Source organism: Fulmarus glacialis, unplaced genomic scaffold (genome assembly GCF_000690835.1).
Source record: "Fulmarus glacialis isolate BGI_N327 unplaced genomic scaffold, ASM69083v1 scaffold17130, whole genome shotgun sequence".
Lineage (NCBI taxonomy): Eukaryota > Metazoa > Chordata > Aves > Procellariiformes > Procellariidae > Fulmarus > Fulmarus glacialis.
The window spans coordinates 152,911-173,087 of NW_009187798.1; the positions used below are offsets into that span (position 1 = coordinate 152,911).

Here is a 20,177-nt window from a genome sequence, read left to right on the forward strand (position 1 = left end):
GGTATAATTCAGAGCAGTTCACAGACTATAATCCAAGCTACCAAGTAGATTTCAATTCCTAAGACAACAACAAATTCAGTAGAGGTTGGCTCTGCATCCCCATCATCCCACTTTGCCACCCTTCCATGCTCTACAAAGTCTGTGTGAAGCAGTCACGCCAAGTGTGATCACACACGTCTCCCAGGGGCGCTGAGAGGGGCAGAGAAAAAGCCAAAGCAATTTCATTTTAAAACTCAAGTTTATATTCATGGCAAAGTTTCCACAGTGATCTCCCAGCTGGAGTGATGATAGTGAGTTGTCATGCGTTTAATGTATAGTACCTGTTTCATTAAAGCTAAATAGGTTACTGTGAGCCAGTGGGCAGATTCGCTTCTAGAACAGAAAAAGCCCCAAACCTCAACCTGATACCAAACACTGGATTGAAAATGAATAAATAAAACCCTTCTTCCTTCAAACAAGGAGGGCAGTGAAGAAAAGTATCCTCCTTCTTCCCCTTAAGAGAGACCTTTCATGTTCGGTTCCTAGCTTGATCGCATGCCCTGGACGTGGGGCTTCTGATCTCTGCTGCTCCGCAACGGGACAGGGAGCCTTGAACCCCAGCGCCTGGTGCCCTCTAACTGCAGCCGCCTCTTTCAGAGGCTTGATGGCATTAGCAGACATACTGCGATGCACACATGCATCTCAAAGGCCTTTTAACCTAATCCATATTTATAGATCATCTTAATTAAGTATATACTGGGAAACCTTTGTTTTGCCGTTGGTTGTTTGCAGTGGCTCAATCAATTCTAATTGCATCTATACGGATTATAAAGTGGGTGGCAACTTGTGTCAGAACCGCTGTGATTTCTTTAAATTAACCAGAGGTAACATGGCATGTTCTTGATAAACACAGTAATAGCAGCAGGCAAGTGCATGGCTGCAGAAGAGTAGACATGCCCTGGAACCGTCATTCTGAGGAAAACCCTGAAGACAGGGATTTGCTTCGAAATTTAGTTCAGATCCAGTTGACAAGGAGTCGATTAGCTTCACAGTGAGCAAATGCAGCACTGTCTTGTTTGCTGCAAGAGAAAACAAACAAAACGTCAATAAAAAATTACCTCTTTGCCAGAGGGTTTCAACACAATTCAAGTAAAGAAATAAAGCTGTACATTCTGTGTTGCTTTAAAAAAAAAACAGGTCTAGCGCCTTAATGTGTACCAAGGTAACCACATTTTTCATTCCTTAGCCCACTCTCTGTCTAAACTCATTTGCTTTTTCTGCAAAATGAAGAAAAAACCCACACAAAAATGCTGAAATCCAAGCCTATGCAGCTGACTACAGGCTGTGTATTTAGTCCAAAGAAGTTATACTAAGAAAAGTCAGTTGAGAAATGAAGTGCCCTTCCAGAGTGAAGAGCAAACAAAAATGGGGGACAAAAATAACTCATTTTTTTAAAGCTATAGTTTAGAGTTAACGGAATATATTTTGCATTGATACATGTCCTCCCGAAGTCAAAGGGCTATTTGGATGCATTTGCTGGCAAAAAAATCTGACTTAGTGTCTGCAATTCAACTAATTTTGAATTGGTTTCTCCAACTGTACAGATTTAAATGTCTAAACACACATCTCACAGGGGCAAGCCTCTTTGTTATTTTTTCATGAGCGAGGGCTGAAGTGTCAATGCTTTAAAAGCATGTGCAGTAGCTCCAGCTTGCTTTTATACAATATTTCAGGGCTTGGGATCCACACTGTCTCCCTCCTGTCCCAGTAAGTTATAGAGTCATGATTATCTCTTTTTTGTTTTTCCTTTAATGCAAAGAGGAATATCCCACGTCTGCCATAGCTTGGATGAGCAGCATCCTCCTTACTTTCTCCTGTGAAGTTTTTAACGAAGACTTGGAGGTTCCAGGAGAGGGTTCTGGGTTGAATCCTCAGTATTTCCTATTGATTAGTATATGTAGCTCTGCACTCAGATTGCTGTTACCCAGCTCTTTCTTTATAGGACACACAGACACCTCACTTGGGGTGTTCGTTCTGCTGTGGGGCCAAGCAATCCCCTACCAATACTGTGTCAGGATTTCATCATGCATCTCACACTGGAGAAGCACATTTTCACTGTGGGCAGCGGTAGCCCTTAACACACTGAAAAACGTAGTGTTTTGTTCCCTTTAGTACTGTCCTCAGCAGTTTTTTCTTTTCCTATCTGCTGATGTTTGTGTGTGGCTTTTCAAAAAAGTTTCTCTTCAGTCCCATTAAACACTATTACTGTTGTACCTGCCAGCAAGCCCTTGCAACGCAGCTAGTTCTGGAGCAGAGCACAGCAGTCACTTAGTGGTGCAGACTGAAACAGCGGTGTGTTGGTGTGAGAAGCACAGCATATCCAACACAATTACAGCAATAGCAGAGTGGAGAAATTTAAATTTGCTGAAGATGCTGAGGTTATCACCCTTATTTTAGCAAAAGCAGCCATTGATCTTAAACAACAAGGATCACAGACTCAGGGAAAAAGGTGATCTCCTGCTGCATCGCCAGCACTGGCTCCTGCAGTTTCTGTAGGTTTCATTCCTTCCAGTCCTGAAACCTGGAACAAGTGCGAGGCTGAGCCAGAGAAAAGAGCAAGTTCTGTTTCATCCTGTTATTTGTCTGAAAAAAGGTCTCTCTTGTTCCATGCGCTAAACACACGCACAACAGGCTTTGATTCAACAAGCTCTCTGAATTGCCTGTTTCAATCAGATGATGCTGCTAGTAATGCCAACTCTTATTTGTTTTGGGATTTTTACTTAGAATGTTCCTATTTAATTAATATGTTGACAAACAATCTTCCATATTTAATTGCTTCCAAAGGAGGAAATTTAATCATGTGTACTTGTTCTGTTTCTTAAACTGCAGTGCTCTGGCAGAACACACTTCTGACACACGTGCATGGAATAAACTCATTTTGACTAGAGGTTATTGTGGATATCTACCATTTAAAATAAAAAGACGGGTTTTAGATGAATGCAGGAACAATTAAGTGGTGTATAATGGTGATGGGGATGTGTCGAACTAATTTAATTGGGGATTTGAAGTAATGGACTTGCACAGTATTTCACATTAAAGACTTTGCAAATGTAACAGCGAAGCTCCAATTAAATGTCCCTTTTCCCTCTAAATAAATGTACTGATTTATTGCCAGTGCCTGAGATACTGTCCTCTGCATGGAAGAAAGGACTCAGTGTCAGGCTGCAGTGCAGGCAGCAAGGACATGTGGAAGGAATTGTAGCAGTGAATATGTAATTCCTGGCCTCTAAACACTATCTGAGCGTGGTGGCTTTCCTACCCTGGAGCGCCCTGAATGGGCCCATTTTGTGTTCTAGACAGTGTGTATGTTGGCAGAGCTAAACATATCCTCTGTGCTGCCAGAGTGAGGATGCTAGGGAAGTTGAGCAAACAGAAATGGTTGAAAATTTACTCCCAAGAGGCAGGCAGGGAACATTTTGGAGGGTCCCGTTCTGATTTTATGAGCAGCACCTTGGTCCACTCTCAGACCCCAAGAAGTCAGACAGCCTTAGATGAGGGCGTCTGACCCGCAGTGTCCAATTCAAGGTCTTTGAAGGCATTATCACAGCCTGACAATTATTTTTACTGCAATATTACAGATTTGGGGCAATGCACTGCATTTTGCTGAGGTAGAAGAGTTACTGTAAGGAAAGCAACCACAAAGCAAAGAAAAGTGTCATTAGGAAATGGTTGTGATCCATTATTCAGCACAAGAGCTTGAAATGTAATTGTCACTAGAGAATACTTCCCAGTGAGATTGGAGCACTTCCAGGAATGATGCTGGGGCTACACATATTTCATTATGGGTCCGGTCTGTCCAAGGCCGTGGTGGTGTCCTTCCAGTGCCAGGAATGGCACCACCCGGTTTTTGGAGGCAGATTGAGCTAACAAATGTTGTGACTTTTCCACAGCAGGGCAAGATCCATCAGTTTAGAAGAAAAAACAGACTGAGATCTTGGCTCTTCCTCCTAGACAAATCAATGATAGCATTTGAAGGTCTGACAAGGGTCGGCAGCCTTCTCTCACCAAGTGTCCTTGAACTGTTTCCTAATTTCAAAGCACAACCTTCCCTGGCTGTCCACAGGGGTAACTTCAGCTGCACAGGGCTTATCTCCCAGGCTTCTTCTGTGGTGAAAGAAGCAAAATTAGCTTCTCCTGAATGCAAAATGGGTTTCTCCCGAGAAAGAGCTGCATGTTGATCAGGCTCCAGGTCCAGGCAGGAGCTCGTAGCTGGTTTACCCTTGAGGCTGGGCCTGCCTTTTTGTTGTGCTGTGCTCTGTGTCGTGCCTGGATGTCCTATACGTGATGATAATAAGGACGATGCTAGTTTCAGTCTCAGTGCTTCACCCTGCTAATGCAGCCTTTGCAGGGTTAGCATCACGGTGAGTGGAGCTCGTAGTGGTGAGCATGAGGAGCCGAAGAGCTGAGCACAGCCAGTCGTCCTTGGGATGCAGTGTGTCCTCAATGCTGGGGAAATGGACTATAGTGCACCACTAACTCTTGTCTTTTCATTTGCTGTACACTTAGATCCTGAAGGTTCGGGGGTTTTTTTAATGCACTAACTTTTGGGTTTATTTCTGCATTTCCAGAGGAAGCCATGAAGTATCACAGTGGGCCTCCAAAGAACGCGTACATGGAGCAGAGCTTCCAGGGCTTGAATCCCGTCCTGAATATCCCCATCAGTGCTGCCCGCGTAGACCAGGCCAAGAGGAATGCAGGGCTCGTGGGCACCCGGCTGGAAGCCTGGGTGGACTCTCTGGTCAGCAGCGTCTGGTCAGCCGTGGACATCTGCAGCACCGGCCCCACTGCCTGCCCGGTCATGCAGGGCTGCACTCAGACAGCCTGGAGCTCCCTGAGCCCAGACCCCAAATCTGAGCTGGGCCCCGTCAAACCCGATGGTCGCTTGAGGTAGCATCCGGTATACTTTCCTCCGGCATAGGTTTTTAAAAGGGAATTTAACCTTGCTCGTATGTGAATCTCGCACCAGATTTCAGAAACTTAAGGGAACATGATACTTTTTTGTTACTTATTGCAATATAATTTTTAAAAAAAAAAAAAAAAATCTGACAAGGCCTTTGGCACTGCCCTCTCCATCAGCTCTGTCAGGAGCAGCTTCGATCATCCCGCAGCCTCTGCTGACCCGTGGGGCCCTGGCCGTACCGCACGCCACTGCACCCACCGCCTCTGCGGGTTTCGAAACAGTAGCAGCAAGCCATGGAGAGGGCAGTGAAGGAGCAGCTGCTAAAAGTGTTTTTTAAAAATGAATTTGTCTGTACCTCTGCTGTTTCATAGGCTTTCATTATTTTGCTACCATGAATAAATCACAGCAGAATTCCCTTCTACTTAGGCATCCTGGGGAGGTTGGTTACTGCAGGCTAGAGCCTGTATGGCCACATTACCTCACAGAACGTGAAATAATTATGGTACACCCTCACTCTTTTTTTTTTTTTTAATAACACAAAGTAATTCTGGAGTTGGCTAATGTTTGTGGTTATCCTAGTTAGAACAGGCAAAAGCAGAAATTTTCAGATTATTTTCAGAGATTTTTTAGACTAATTTCATTATAACCTCTAAATGGAACCAGCGTTTTGCTATATTAGTCTTTTATGTCTCATGCAGTCAGGTTCAGGGTCTGGGTGCTAAGCGTATTAGTTTAAATAACAAAGAAGCATGTTGGATTTCAGCCCTTTCAAATCTGCAGGTTTTTTTCTAAGCCCGCCAGCACGTAAGCATTTTCGCAGACTTCCAGTACAGCAAGTGTGTATGTGTAGATTGGGGGTAGGTTGTGATGTGTCTGCTCACACCCTTTGCTGATTTTGCTCGTGAGCTGACTTTTTCTCAGGCAGTGGAGTTGCGCAGAGCCAGTAAAATGGTAGAATTGGAACCTAAATCTGCAACAACACGTCTCTTCCCTAATTGGAGTAGTAGCTAGGAAGTCTTAACAAACACTAATACCCTCCCTTGATCTCAGATCTGCCAGCTCTTCATGAAGAAGGGTCCTTCTAGGCTCGTGCAGGGCATCTGGAAGGCTGTGCAGAACATGGGTTTCTGACCGAAGCCACGAGCTGAACGTGAAGGAGAGCAATGCCATGTTTCTCAGTGCTTTTACTTTATTCTGTCAACAAACTCTACCCTTGTCTGTCTTCAGAATTTCTAGCAGGCTGCATCCTGTTCTCAATAGGCATGTTTTGCATCATTTTAAGCTGCATTTTCTACAGTAGGAAAAAAAATCATTTACATGCCAAGAACTTCTTAAAATATAGGTTTTATATGCAAATTCTTCTCCAACAAATGCATTTTACATTAGCATAAAACATGCACTTTGTTGTTGTTGCTGTGGTAATCTCTTGTTAACAACATAACCCAAAAAGACTATTAAAAGCTATTGGGTTAATTAGGAAAAAAAATCCCGTTGATGTAAGGTATCTGTTTACCCTTCTGTGTGTATGGCTAACTTTCTGCTGATGAGAGTTAAGCGTCCACATCAGGAGGTAAATAGACCCTTAAATCATTCCATAATCGCATCTCACAGAAAGGTTGAATTCCCTTTTAAACAACAGTTGCAAGATGACCGTAACACACAGATCCCAGTGGCTTGTAGTATCTCTCTCCGTAGTATTGGTTTAAAGCTACTTGCAGTTTGCTTTGGACTTGAAATTGCGGTGTCAGCTGTGCTGGCATTAAGGCAGAGCATTGAAATGTTTATCTGGCACAAAAATGGATGCATAGAAGGAACAATTTAGGTATTTATTATTTATGTTTTAGTCAATGACTAATTAGTAGGTGCTGCTGTTGCAGCTTGAAGATTATGTTATCTTACTAACTGAAGCTGCCTTTATTAAGGAAAGGCCTTCCTCCCCTCACACCTCCCTTTCTTTTTTTGTCTTGATTTTGACAGTCACAAGAGCCGTAGTTTTAGGAAAGCTTGTAGCAATGAGAGCTGGTTGAAATACTTCAGTCAAGATAATGTTCCAGCTTTTCAACCGGCTCTAGAGGCCAGCGTGTTTAAAACCAGGGTTGCCAACAGATTTATGTAATAGAAACACAGTGTTATTACTTATTCAGTAGCGGTTTTTTAACAGTGCTTGGTTTTAATCTAACATTCCTTCGTGAAGTTCAAATTTTCTGGGGACCTCCAATCCTCACTGTGAAATCCAGGACTTTAGTCACACTGATGCAATGGCATTCAAGCCCTGCAGATTAAATGAAGAACATCATATTTAAGGCACACAATAAAATTCATTAACAATCCTAGTCAGAGATTGTGCTCAATTAACACTACTGGGGTAGTTGCAAAATCTTCAGTCTGTCTTGCGCATAAGCATATGTATAAGGGTGCGCCCACACACACACGCATGCAGATAACTTGGTTTTTAAATTTGATACTTTTTTCATTCTTAAGCAGAAATGCTTTAAAGTGCTTTGTTGGTAAGTTTTCATTATTAACTAGACCAAGCAGAAGGTGGCAACAATCCCGTCTTTTGTGGTTAGAAGAAAATCTGCCATTTTTATCATTTAAAATGTAAGGTGCAAACTATTTTGTTTTAGTACAAAAAAGGGAAAGAAAACAAGTGGTTGCTGATATATCTATTTATATTATATGCTAGGTTTAAAATATCTCAAAACAAAATTTGTATTAGTTTATTTTCTGAAAGACAAAAAGCATCTGCACAAAGGAGTTTTGTAGCAAGCTGGCAATCCCAGTGCTGCTGTTAAAACATATGATGTAAAACTGAAGAGGCTGGTCCTGCAGTCCTTTCTCAGGCAAAACTTGCACGGAGTGCTGATGCTGAGTAAGGACTTCAGAGTCAATCCAGCATAAATAGAAGGTGTGACCGTATGCTATGAGTAAATACTGTCTGTGTTTGAAGTCATCAAAGGATGAGCTGCCGTGTTTGGAACATCTGGGGGCAGTGTCAGGTTTTGGACCTAAACGACAACCTCTACTATAGCTATTAATATGCAGACACAGATACGTAAGTTGGGACAATGTGTCTGAGTTACAAAGTGCTGTAGTTGTAAAGAAAAAAACATGGAAAGCAAGACTCTTCGCATCAGGGATCAGAACTTGCTCCAAGCTGATGCTGTGGTAGTGCTGCTAAGACGGACGTCCTGCTTAGTGGCTTTTCTGGTTCTGAAATGGCAGGCACTTGGAGCCTGTGATGAATATTGTATATTGTTAGAAGAGAATAACTTCACAGATCTTACATTTGGTGAAAAGGAGAATTCAGAGCAGGGACTCAGTTCATACAAAACAAGCAAGTTACGCATCTTCGTTTGAATGTGCAAGTGTTGTTTTCCAATCCAATAGGACTCCAACTGAAAACCAGTTTTGATCAAAATCCCTTTCTGTGGGAGAAGGGTGTATTTCCATATGCACACATTTGTCCTCTGTGTGTAATGCTTTCCTCGTTTAAATTCCTTCCCCATTCTGCACTATAGCCATGTAACACTTCTGTGATCAATCAGTACTACACAGAAAGGGAATGTGGCAAAATGCAGAACATCTGCATACGTGATTTAATGAATTATGTCCAAAGTCAGCTTTAGCATTATGCAAACCTGTTTATATGTTAATGTTAAACCTTGAGGCTAATAGAAGTAGCTCAAATGACAGTTTATTTTCAGATTTGTCCAATTCTTTCTTTGATGGCATTTGGACATTGAGTAGTAATATTTGTATTTTCATTTTCTGATATTCAAGGTTTTTTTAGAGTTGAAATTATGTCTTCATTTTTTGTGCTCTCGGCAAGCAGAGAATTTTAACAATTCCTTCATGACAGCAAGTGTTATACAGGGAAGTCCATCTGTATCTCTGTTGTTAAGCCTAGAGATACAGGAATGTGAATTCGTGTGTTACAAATTGACTTTCCTAGGTATTGGCTTCAGTGCACAATGCATGTACAGTTGTTTAACAGCATATTAACAATGATCCTGCAGCACCTTCAAAAGGACCAACTAATGTGTATTCACCTTCTGTTATCTCCTACAGCACTAATTGCAGTACTAATGAAGTCTCCATCACTCTTAGCTACGATTATAGTGAACAGAGTAGTGAAGTCAGTGAATCAGAATTGGGATATTCTAAACCTGACCAAAGGGAGAGATGAAGGGTAAAGAAGATGCTGAAACTTTGCAAAAGTTTGACACAATTGTGCTGCAACAAAACTTTGAACAAACTGGGCACCTTCTGCACAGCAAGGCTGAGAAATGCTGATACCGTGAGATCTCAGCTTCGATTTCCCAGATAAAAAGAAAACAAGATCCGGATTTTTATTGTGGCCAGGCAATATGGACTAACTTTCTGTTGATTTCTCTAGTTCTCTTTCATCACAGCTGTTAGAGAACTGCCAGCTTGCCGCCGGCTATCACACCCTCCTTGTTGTCTTCCCAGATCCCAAAGCTTCAGGAGTTGGCCACATGAAACCTTGGCCAACTCCACCACTTTGCACTGAGCAGGAAATTTTGTACTTATGTGAGCCAAATCCCTTAGGCTTCTTCAAAAACCCTAGCTGCAGATCAGAAAAGTTTGCTTTTCAGAGCAGCCTTCAGTCAGCTCAGTACTAACACATGTGAAGGAGTTGGTAAAAGTGATAGAAATTATCTTTTCCTCATTTTCAGGCATGGGTATTTAATATATGTAATAGTAGGTTTGGTTATTTCAGCAACAGAGTAAGACCGACCTCGTAGAAAGTGGCTAGCGGCATTTCCCACTGGCCTTTGCTTCAATCTGGTTGTGAAAAGATAATGATCATATGTGTTTTTATTTCAACCATTCAAGGCCTCCAAGATAGTCTTAAGGATTTGTAGGACGTTACATTAAACCCATATTAAATGACAGTTGAAAACATAATGTAAAGAAGTCTTTCCAAACCAAACCCTCAGGCTTCTGCCAAGACAGCTCCAGGGCTGATGCCCACAGAGAGGGTAGGAGCGATGTAGCCTTGGAGGGGACAGGACACTGCCCTTTTAGGGGTGCAGCAGGAGTTACTGAGAGCAGGAATACTGCCTGCAGGACCCCTGCTGAGGGCAGTCGCTGCTGCAGCCAGGCACAGAGGAGCCAAACAAATGTGAATTAGGGTTAAGGGCAGTGAGGAAGAGTTTGAAGGGAAATACCTTTTTTCCTGTAGACTCTTCAAGAGCGAGCAAATGTTCTGATTTGTAACTCCCTTCGAAGGCGTAGAATAGAAGAGACTGGCCTTTGAAAACCTTCACCACCATCACACAGTAAGAGAAAGAAGAATCAGGCTGAGAGCACTTAAAACTGAGGCAACAAGATCTTACAGCACGTGTTACCCAGGACCACAGTAGCATTAGGCTGTCTCCAGTTAAGTGTGGTGTTGGCAGCAGTTAACCCTCATGATGTGATACTGCAGGTACCCTGTTGATTTTCTCCTTTATACTAACAGTGGTGTGTAGATCGCTCTCTGCTCTTTGCTTCTGCCTTGGTTACCTTCTTTTGCTCATGGGTGCTATCACAGCTGCTACCTCACTGTGTCTGCAAACACGTTTACCTGATAACAACAAAAAAAGATACCAGAAATCTCCTTGAGCTGAATGTACAATCTATGCAAATTCTCTTTCTTGCTTTGTTAAAACCTAGAAGTATTACTTGTAACCTTGCCAAATAAACAGCAAGATACTGTACAGGTGCCTCTGATAACAGAGTGACAATTCTAGGCGCGGTTCATTGCGCTGCATTTGTATATTGTAATGACTTGACTTGTCTTTGGTTCTGTTGTAATTAACACCCTCGACTGAGAAGATAGCAATCTCTTGCTAGGGGAGCACCTTCAGTTTGCTGGGAATATTCTGGAGGAGGATGGCGATGGCATTTCATTTTATTTTCCTGCTTACATCCAAAAGAAGGCACAGACCTGCTGGCCAAAATTAGGATGTTGTTTCTGATTTTCCTTGGGTGAATCCTATCAGCTTTGGATCGCTCAGTGTCTGTTCCCGTTGTGGCATCCAGTGTGTTGCTCCTTAAAGAAAGCCTTACTTTCATCCTTTCTAAATGTGGCCTTAAACTGTGTTAGGAAGTTAGGTGTTGTCTGTGTCTTGCTCACTTTTTCTGTTTGTTGTGGAAGGAATAAAAGGCACCTTGAGATTTCTATTACAGCTCAGTTGTGTTGCTGTCAGCTTACACTTCACAAATACAATAGAAATTGCTTACAAGTGCAGTCTTTAAGGGAAGAAAATGACCTTCCCTTTGGGCAAAAGGAAGGCTCAAACGTTTATACAAACCTTAGGAAATTATGAGCTCTGTCTTTTGCAACTCACTGTAGGTAAGGAAGGTTGATTTAATTAGCTACGAAGTACAAACTTAGTAACTTTTAATTTATCTTCAGACTATACCAGGACAGACTGCTCTCAGATGCACAAGACAAAATCTGGAGTAATTTCACTCTTTTTGAAATTACATAATAGCATTCCTTTCAGATTTGTACTGGTAGCTGGGAGAAGATATATCCTCTGAATGGTATGGTCTTAAAATCTGAAGAATTTCACCACTTGGGGCCAGATTTTGAGTGATGGTTGGGAATCTAACAGTACACTTAGGAGACAGAGGAGTCTGGCAGTATCATCAAAGTCATAAATGCGTTTCCAAAAAATCTGGCTTTTGGAGCTTCATCCAAAGGTTATCAAAGTCAGCAGAAACAAAGGACTTCTGCTAAGGCTTGTGTCCGTTTTCTTTAATACTTTTCTCCAGGGAGAATTGTTGTGTTTCAGTAGCACCAATATTCCCGGCAGGCTGCAGTGCTTTTAGGAATCCCAAATCCTATCCTGTTTCGGTATTCAGACGTGGATACGACCCAAAGGCAACTGAAAAGGATTTACATAGAAAACAAGATTTGTGAAACAAAAAGAATTAATTCGAGTTAATGAAATGATTTTTCTGACTTTGTCATTTTGGTTTTGTTTTGGGTTGATTGGATTTTTGTATTGCCTAACATAGTCCATAATAAGTTATTCCTATTGTGTCATTTTCAAAGACTGGTGGTAATATAGTTTTAAGAAATAACTATTTTGTTATAGAACATTATATGCATAAAACTGTACAGAAATATTTTGTAAGCTATTGAAAAAGACAAAAGAAAACCATGTATATACAGCAAAGTTTAAAAAAAAGATTGGAAATTCAAATGGAACACACTGAAAGATGTAGATATTTTGCTATTTATTTAAAGGAGTATTTTATGAGATATTGAAATGTCTTAAATTGACCGGTAATCAAAGTTCAAAGTCAGAATGCTTTTCTTGTAGTAGAATGTGATTTTCAGCAATTATTGCACTACCCGTTTTTGCACCCTTTTGTCTTTCATTTAGCAGAAAACAATGTGCCTTAGCTGTATTCTTTGTCAATGGGAGTTTGGTTTTTTTGTCGACAAAGCAAATTTTTTTGCAGAAAAAGAAATGGATGTATTAAATACTGTATTATACCAAAAACACTGCAGTTGTATATAAATGCTTTCTGTCATACTGTGTTTTCAGATGCAGAATTTTAAAATAAAAAAAAAAAAGCTGTCTTTAGGAATAGATGTGCACCACGTATTATTTTCAGCCCCACTAATGTAAGTCTTTATTTAAAAGAACTTTGCTGCTTGGTGATATTTAGGAGGAAAAATGGGACCAAGCACTACCGATCTGTGATCCCAGTGCTGATGCCAACGCGCTGCCCGGTCAGTCATTTCTCAGGCTCTGTTTCCAGCCGTAGCAATTATGGGGGAAACGTTTGCAGGCACCTTTCGGAAATCAATTTTTGCTGGTCAAGACGATTGCTCGCAGGCGCGCGGTGCTGACTGCAGCCTGACGGGGGGTGCTGCTGCCAGCGGCAGTGTTGGGAGATGGGTCGGACTCCGCAGGGCTCCCAGCGCTGCCTGCACTGTGGGATCCAGAGACACACCCAAGGCTTTTGGGCCAAGTTCTCCTAGTTTTCAAACTCATATGACTCCTTTTGGGCCAGATTCTAACTGCCTTTTCCAAAGCTGCCAAGGCATGGTGAGCAGAGGGGGCAGAAGGGATTAACAAGGAGCTTAACTTAGGTCTCTTTTCCAAAGGCCATTAACTATGAGGAGTGTTGGAGCAATTTCTTCCACACATCCCCAGAGTGTACATCATCCCAAAGAGAAGGGACTTAGTCATGGGCATACGAATAGGCAGCCGGGTGCAGAAATAGTAGGAATTAATGTTAGGGCTAGCTGGTTACAAGGACAGCAAAATACGGGTCCTTTGCCTTTACTGAAAGGATGAGCTCAGAAAGACCATTTCTTCCGTAGTTCTCCCAGCGGATTACAGACCCAAACCAGCCATTGCCTAACGTTCACCCAGTAGGAGCACTTAAATTTATTTCCTTAACCATAGGCTCCGCTCTGAGCCTGGTTGCTTAGAGCTGCTTCCATGGATGCAATGGGGAAAAACAGTTAAATTCTCCTACAAGTGGGTGATTGGTATCTTTAGCGCCATCCTCATGATGTATCACAGGTTTGTCTCCTAGTGATGCTTTTTGATGTGGGATGCTTGAAAAAAACTCCTTGATGACCTTCCAAAAGTCTTTGACACCACCAGGAGTCTGCGTGACTTTTTCATGCACCCCCAAGCGGTGCTGCAGGTTCTCTTGGCAGCCAGAACTGCTTTTGATCTTGTGTTTTCTTTTCACCTGCTGTTCAGGAATTCCACTTTTTTGGCACTTCGATGCAATGAGGTCTGTTTAAACAGAGGAGGGAACACAGTGTTAATATTTTAGCCCTGGCACAAAGAAAAGATTTTCTGTGGAGGCGGAAAAAGGAAAAAAAAAAAAAAAAAAGACTGCACTCTCAGTTTTGAAGCCTGGTTTTATTTATAGATGGTGAAAGTAGTATGCTGGCTTATTCCTCATCCAGCTGCTAATACTCATGGCATATTAAAGAAAGCCCAACCTTTGTTTTAATTATCTCCAAATGTGTCATTGGCTGCTACTTTAAAAAAAAAAAAAGCATCAAGCTACCAGGTGCTCCAGTGTCTTGTTTTCTTTGTGGACTTCAGCTACAATCTGCACGCTCTTTAAGGCTTTGCACAAAAATCCCGATGCATCATGGAAAGGCCTGAGCTGTCTACAGCGTCATGCTGGCTTGAAAGTCTCTATCTCTGTCTACTTGAGATAGTGTCATCACAATTTTTGCATCTGCCATGCCTAATCTGTCTTGATTGTAATTAATATTTATAGAGTGTAGTACATGGTTAATTCGCGGTAATGACACAAAACTTGCTGCAGAGCAGTTTGCCAATAGGAAGGCACAGTAAACCAAGTGCAACAGGAATGAGGTATTTAATTGCCTTGACAATAGGGATTTTGTTTCAGTGCCTGGATATTTGACATTTCTTCATCCGTTACCAAAGAATCTGTAGCCTATTTTCTAAAAATCAGAAACTGTTAGTAATCTGAGGCTTCACAAACGCAAACAGCTGTAAATCTTTGCTGTCTATTAATGATTAAAAGGCAGGCGATTCATGAGGTTCTACTATAGTTAAAACCAGACACAGATGGCAATTTTTCATTCTTTTATGAAAGATGATCTCGGCTATTCTGGTGCCAAATCAGCACTCCAGCACGGCTTATTCCTTCACCTGGCTGCCCTTGGCTGGAAGCCCTGGCTTGCAGGGCTATGAAATAGGGCACAGCTGAGACACCGACTGCTAATCCTGCCCAGCTGAGGAAGGAAGGACTGAACCTGGAGTTGGGGGAAATCAGGGGACCTGGGTCAGACACCGAGTCGCCTGGCATCAATTGCCAAACACCGGTTTGTTCTGGGCAGCTTGCAATCAAAGTGGTTTCACGCCAGGATCCTAATTTCATGGGCAAGGAGTTTCAGGTTAATTTATTCATAGTATTAACACAACCCAAAAGTATGCTGCATTTTTGCAGATTTAAGCCTGATCCAGCCTCTAGTCGTGACCTTCTCCTAGAAAAGCCCAGACTGGACTTTTCCCTTCAGATAAAGCATGATGTAAATGTACCTGTTTGCTGTGTAACTACCCCATCCTGGAGAAGTGTTTGGATCCACAGGGTTTGTGAATCTAGACGTAAAGCTGTCTGCTGCAGCAGCATGAAAGATCAGATACTGTGGCCCCTGCTGGGTCTTCTGTCAGTCTGCTTGAATGGAAATGAAAAGACGTTTGAAATGCAGCAGGACTATGACATGGGTTTGGGTGCCCAGATATTTAAGGTGTAAAACAGGCATTTGTGCCTTATCTGCCAATGTCAGTTATGAGATGTAAACCACTTTTTCCTTCTCGCCATGAAACATCTGTCATGTTCTTCTGTACTGGTTTCAGGCTGCCAGTGCTCCCTTCACCTCTGAATTAATACCTCCACCAAAGCACGCCACACAGCTCGCCAAAGCCATCAGCTGCCCAGTCAGCTGCCTTGCTGCACCCGCAGCCCGATGCAGCCCCTGCAGATGTCCAGCGTTTTGGGCCCGGCAGCCGCTGGCAGAGCGCAGCTGCAGCGGGCAGCACCGGAGGCGCGGAGCCTCCCAGCCTCGCTAGCCAAATGGAAACCCCTTGTCCGCCAGCGGTGCAGAGTTCCAGTAGCAGCAGCTTACATTAATTATAGACCATTTATAAAAATACACATTTTGAAGTCAAACAAAGGAAGGCACAGGCCAAATGTAATATGTATATATGAAAATATATATAAAAACATGTATGTCTCTGTGTGTGTATATATATGCAAAATCAGAACTGCAGAATAATTCTGGTCAGCAGGACTCTGGAGAGGTCATCCAAAGCAACGCCCTGCTTGAAGCCAGGCCAGCTTAGACTAGAACATGGGCCATATAATCTCTTCCATCCAAGACCATATAGGCTGGATGCCCATGTCCCACTACTGGTGCCCTGGCCCGACCCCAGCCCTCTCGGGGACGAGGATGGGGCTGACACCCTCGCACCACTCGCCAGCACCGGACGATGCTCTATAAAGGTGGAAGCACCTTTCCAAGTGCTTCTGATTGACCTCATTGTCTCAAAACCGCCTGCACAGCCACCACAGCCCTTCTCAGGCTCTGGGCTGTTTTGGGGCTGTCCCAAGTCCACCAGTCCATCCTTTTTATCTTTTACAGCCACAGCAACTGGGAGAAGAAGAGCCATGAGCTGCTGCGTTGCCGTGCAGGTGCAGTTAGAGGGTGATGGGGCTGCAGGAGGGCAGCCCGTACGCTGAACTTGCAAGTCTGATGGCTGTTGAAGAAACTTGTTACAAACAAGTTTTTCTTTTTGTTTTTGGTTTGTGGGTTTGGGTTTTGTTTTGTTTTTTTTTTTTTTTGCAGGGAGAAGTTGTTTGGTTTTGGTTGTTTTTTTTTTTTAACTTCATAGCCTGGACACTGGGTCAGTCTGCTGGGGTCCAGGCAGTCTCTTGGGTTTACACGCCTCTCCCAGCCACTGTAAGAGACAGTTTAGAGCTTCCCAGACAGCTCTGAAAAGGCCAATAATAATTAACAAAAGTAGTATAGATAGATAGGTTGTATTCAGGCCCTGTGTGTCTGGATGTTGTCAAGACTTGAGACATTGCAGCCCAGTGCTACATGAGCCACTTTTAGGCTCTATTTGTATTGCCTATAAGTTATCCTAGAGCTGGTAGCACGGCTGCGATAGAGCAATCTCTTCCCAAGGCATTTCAGTATTGCACAATGTATAGCCTTCAAGTAGGAGCAGTATTTCACTTGTATAAATGAGTTAAAATAATTTTCTTCTCTTAGTCTGCTTCTGTAATTGTTTTTCTTTCCTAACTAGGACTTGCATAATAATAAAAGAGATTTGACTAGAAACATAAAGTACGGTTTAATGCGATCTCATTTATGAAAGTCCATCACTGGATACATATGGCAAGGAAATGAAACTATTCTTATAACAGATTAATAGCCAAGATCAAATATTTCACTTTCTAATAGAGTTCGCCTATATGTGCTTTTAATTCCTCGCTAAATTTAAATTTAAAAGGGCTTTTTTTGTGCATTGAAAGCAAGCCACTGCCTGCCACGTCATCCCCAATTTTCCATTACTGCTCACTGATGGTTTGCATTCGTTAGCAGACAACGACTCTGGCCCTGGCCTTCAGAAGAAATTCTTCTTCAGAAGAAGAAGAAATGACTTTTTGACTCCAGGAAAAAAGTGATGTGAGCTAATTTCCAGCAGCCCAGCCACAGCGGGACCTGCCAAGCCAGGGGGCTCGGGGGCAGGCGGGTGTCCCCGGAGAGGGACACGGAGGGGGACGCAGCCGTGCCCTGCCTGTGCAGGGAGGTGAGCCGGGCACAGAGCTGGTGCTGCCGTCGTGCACATGTGAAGGAGTTTGCTGCCGCCCCACGCAACCTCCTCACCTCCGACACCTTTTTTAAAATCTTGCTCTGAAATGCTCTTCCTTAAGACAGCTTTGCGAAGACTAACGTAAGAAAGAAAGGCGGAGGGCCCCGTCCCTGGGGAGCGGAGGGAGCGGCGCAGCGCTGGCTCCGTGGTGCTGGTACCTGGCGCTCGGTTTGCACGTGCACCAACCAACCCCGGGCGTGCAGAGCGCAGGGCGGGAGAGGGGCTTTGCAAGACCTTTCCAGGCTTCCAGACTGTGTTATCCAGCGCAGCCAGCCGTCAAAATGTTTAAGTGATTCATACACTGAACCAGGGTAACGGGCCGGGGTAAGTGTATCATCTGGGACCTGCAGTACGGGAGCGGTACTGCAGAGACCTTACACCTTCCAGACGACTAATGCAATGTCTGAATGTATTTAAAAGCATGCACTTTCTTTCCAAAATTCCCTGTTCAGAAGCTTTTCTCTCTGATTTAGTCTTCTCTTCATAGAGCCAACAAGTCCCTAACCTCAGGTCTGCCAGACCACCACCTCCCGTTCCCCCTGTCTCTCTTTCGGGGTGCCAGCGTTCCGCTACTTGCTGAGTCTGAGTTGCACCACAGGCCCTTTCTTTTACATGGGTAGGTAAGTGCTGAATTAATTTGTTCATTCATTTAATTAATTAACATAAATTAAACTGGTATCAATATAAGAATGCATTAAGAATTAGCACAAACTGTATACTTTTTGTTTAGTATGCCTTAGCATGTGTGTGAATCAGTACCAAAGTAAATGTAGTGCTGTGTATCCATTCAGTGAAGTGACACTGATTTGTACCAGCTGGCTCTTGATCCAGCCTCAAAAGCAAAAATTCTCTCCCCGCTTCCCCCCCCTCCATTTGACTGGCCTTGAAGATGTTACAAAAGAAACCAAGAAATATCAACGGGAGGCTAAGACAGCAGCAACGTGCCGGGTTTATTTTTAGCCCAGCTCTTTGCCTGGTGCAGCTCGGCTTGTGCCCCATGTGCGTCACACAGAACTGAAGGAATTTGAAAGTGGCACTGCCATAATTGAACCCAGAATCCCCCCAGACCCGCCTTTCTCCTCCTTATCGGCAGATCGAGAGGCTGCCTGTGCCGGGAAAGCGGCAGCGGGACACGCTCTCTTCAACCCACAGAGATTTTGGGGGGGGGACACCCTTAAACCCCCCGTGTCTGAGGTGCTGCCTGCCTCATCCTGCTCCCTGGGCATGGAAAATGAGAAGCGGTGGTCGGTTGAACACACATAACAACATTTTACCCTTAAAACACGGGTGGCTGCAGAGCTGAGCTGGGAGCCGGTCCCGCCGCTGGGAGCTTTGCAGCCCATCAGCCCTTCCCAAACCACCTCTGCGCTCTCACGGCACTTGGCTGCTTAGTGTCTCCAGGCTGATTAATTATAAAAATATAGGGCAAGATGAGAAACAGTGAGGCAGCGATTTGATTCTGCATCTGCGCTTTAATTTTGGTACGTGAGCATCCCTGTGCACATGTGAAATGCATTTTAGAAACTCAGTGTTAATGATTTTCATTTTTGGGCTCCGGAGCAAGGCTGGCACTGCCGTGGGAACCACCGGCGTTTCCTTGCTGGGCTCCAAGTGCCTCGAGTCCTGGTGCCCGGAGATCCCAGGCAGTGCCACGTGTGAGGCAATGACCGCACCTGAAAGTCTGCATTAGTCATGGTAAATAAATAAATAACTTCAAAATAAGAGCTGGCTAAGAACTACAGTTCACGTTCGCGTTACAGCAATATTTTTAAGTCTTAAGAATTTCCTTTTCTCTGCTCCAATCTGGATAAAAAGTGTCATTAACCCCAAATACTGTTGCGCTCACACAAGCAGGCTGGTTTTCTTTCTGTATTTGCCTAACGTTTTCGCTCGATTGCTGACCACCCTCGACTTCCTTTTCTCACTCTAATTCTTTTAGGATTTTTGATGGATTGAGCTGAATCAACAACAAAAAATACGATCTATTTAAAATATCTCGAAATAACCCCCTAAACTGTTGTGAAAAGAAAAGCTGAGCCTGGCCCTTTTCCATGCCCACGTTACACTGCAGTAGAGTTTGTGTCTTCTGACAAGTTCATCCGCTTTTTCTAGTGTGGCTCCACGGACACCTGAGCATTGCCTAGTAGCTCCCACAGAAAACCACCAATTCTTGCAAAAAACCCACCGGCAGCCCCTGTACTCTGCAGAAAGCCCGGCAGGGTGACGGCAGCGCGGCCGTCCCGCACACCCTGGAGCACACGGCATCCCGCCTTGGTCTGGCTGCGTCTGGCGGGGGATGAGCGGCTGGTTTGGATCAGCCTGGCGCTGTCGCAGCCGAGGGAAAGACAGGCGAGATCCATTCCTCCTGCGAGAGGAGGTGGGGAGCACGGCCCCTGGGAGGTGGAGTGGAAGACTTGGAGCACTTGATCTCGGCTCACCCCTGCAATTTGTTCCTAAGAGAGTCCATAAAGCGATGGCCATTGCAACACATCAAAATCCACGTGCGGTTACCGAGCACCAGGGCCGCGCGTAGACATGCAGATGCCGCATGCACTAAACACGCCTGCAGCATGCGCTGGGGGATAAGGGGATTTCTGCTGCCACCCAAAAGCAGCTCTGTCTCCCAAAGGGAGGAGAGTCTGCGTTGACTCAGTTCTTCTTTTGGTTCCTCTTCCAAGCGAGTTTAATGTTCATTTGCAAGTGATTCATTCCCTGCTTTGCAAACGGCTCTCCTCCCACAGTTAGCAGCAGGACTAATTCAGACAAGTTACATTGCGGGTATGTTTAAAGACATTTTTTCTGACATCCTGGAAGAACCGCCGTGC

At 43.8% G+C, this 20,177-nt stretch overlaps 1 protein-coding gene across 1 annotated transcript in view; it reads left to right on the forward strand.

Annotated features, from left to right (window-relative positions):
• The window catches only part of XYLT1 (xylosyltransferase I), a gene marked incomplete at its 5' end in the record, with an annotated part of 97,969 nt that extends 93,039 nt beyond the window's left edge, over window positions 1-4,930 (forward strand). The window contains one exon of the mRNA XM_009576338.1: window positions 4,608-4,930. Coding sequence (XP_009574633.1) covers window positions 4,608-4,930 — 323 coding nt within the window. The remainder of the gene's footprint in view (window positions 1-4,607) is intronic.
• Window positions 4,931-20,177: the final 15,247 nt, after the last annotated feature.